The 906-nt window shown below is 44.4% G+C and overlaps 1 protein-coding gene across 1 annotated transcript in view; it reads left to right on the forward strand.

Moving 5' to 3' along the window:
- Positions 1 to 643, forward strand: part of LOC107577205 (growth/differentiation factor 8-like) — a gene marked incomplete at its 3' end in the record, with an annotated part of 1802 nt that extends 1159 nt beyond the window's left edge. The window contains exon 2 of the mRNA XM_016263305.1: positions 273 to 643. Within this exon, the coding sequence (XP_016118791.1) occupies positions 273 to 643 (371 nt within the window). The remainder of the gene's footprint in view (positions 1 to 272) is intronic.
- Between the last annotated feature and the right edge of the window lie 263 nt (positions 644 to 906).

The following is a 906-nucleotide window of genomic DNA, read 5'->3' on the forward strand; positions in this document are numbered from 1 at the left end:
AAATCTGCGGGACAGTGGTCCCGGGGGCAACTTTGTACCTTAGGGACAACTTTGTACCTTATCTACCCCTGAAAGGTGCATATTAGTACCTTAGAGCAGTAATATGTACCCTTACTACTATGTTAACCCATAAGCTGATAAGTTGTCCCTTTAAGGGTACTGGCCCGGTAACAAGCTGTTGTACCCGTAAAAGTATCATTTTCGTACATTTTTTTCTGAGAGTGTAAGGTGAAAAAGGTGTACATGGTCTTAGTAAACTTAATTCCTTGCAGCTCAAGCAATCACTCAATCTGAGGGAATGCCGAAGTGTTGCATGTTCTCACTGAGCCCAAAGATTATGCCTAACAGCATCCTCAAGGCCCTGCTCTGGATCTACCTCCGACCAGTAGAGGAGCCAACCACAGTCTTTATCCAGATATCTCACCTTAAGTCTTTGTCTGAAGGGAACAACCACTCAAGAATACGTGCACAAAAAATTGATGTGAACGCCCGGACAAACTCCTGGCAGCACATCGACATGAAGCAGCTATTGCAGTTGTGGCTCAAACAGCCTGAGAGTAACTTCGGGATAGAAATCAAGGCCTTTGATGCAAATGGAAACGATCTGGCTGTGACCTCCGCAGAATCTGGAGAAGAAGGACTGGTAAGTCAGTGCATGCAGTGGTACTTATGCTTCTTTGGGAAACCAGGAGTTATATTGGTTTGCTTGTCAAATGCTGGACTAACTTTAATTAACTGATCTGCCAAAGGTTTATGAAAGTGTACATCAGGGTTGTCCAATCCTGTTCCTGTAAAGTCCAGCTCCAACCCCAAATAATTAAGATCTCCAGGAGCACTTGATAATTACAGGTGGTGTTTGATCAGGGTTGGAACTGAACTCTGCAGGTAGGTAGATCTCCAGGAACA

This window comes from Sinocyclocheilus grahami, unplaced genomic scaffold (assembly GCF_001515645.1).
Source record: "Sinocyclocheilus grahami isolate Dianchi unplaced genomic scaffold, SAMN03320097.WGS_v1.1 scaffold5400.1, whole genome shotgun sequence".
Classification (NCBI taxonomy): Eukaryota; Metazoa; Chordata; class Actinopteri; order Cypriniformes; family Cyprinidae; genus Sinocyclocheilus; species Sinocyclocheilus grahami.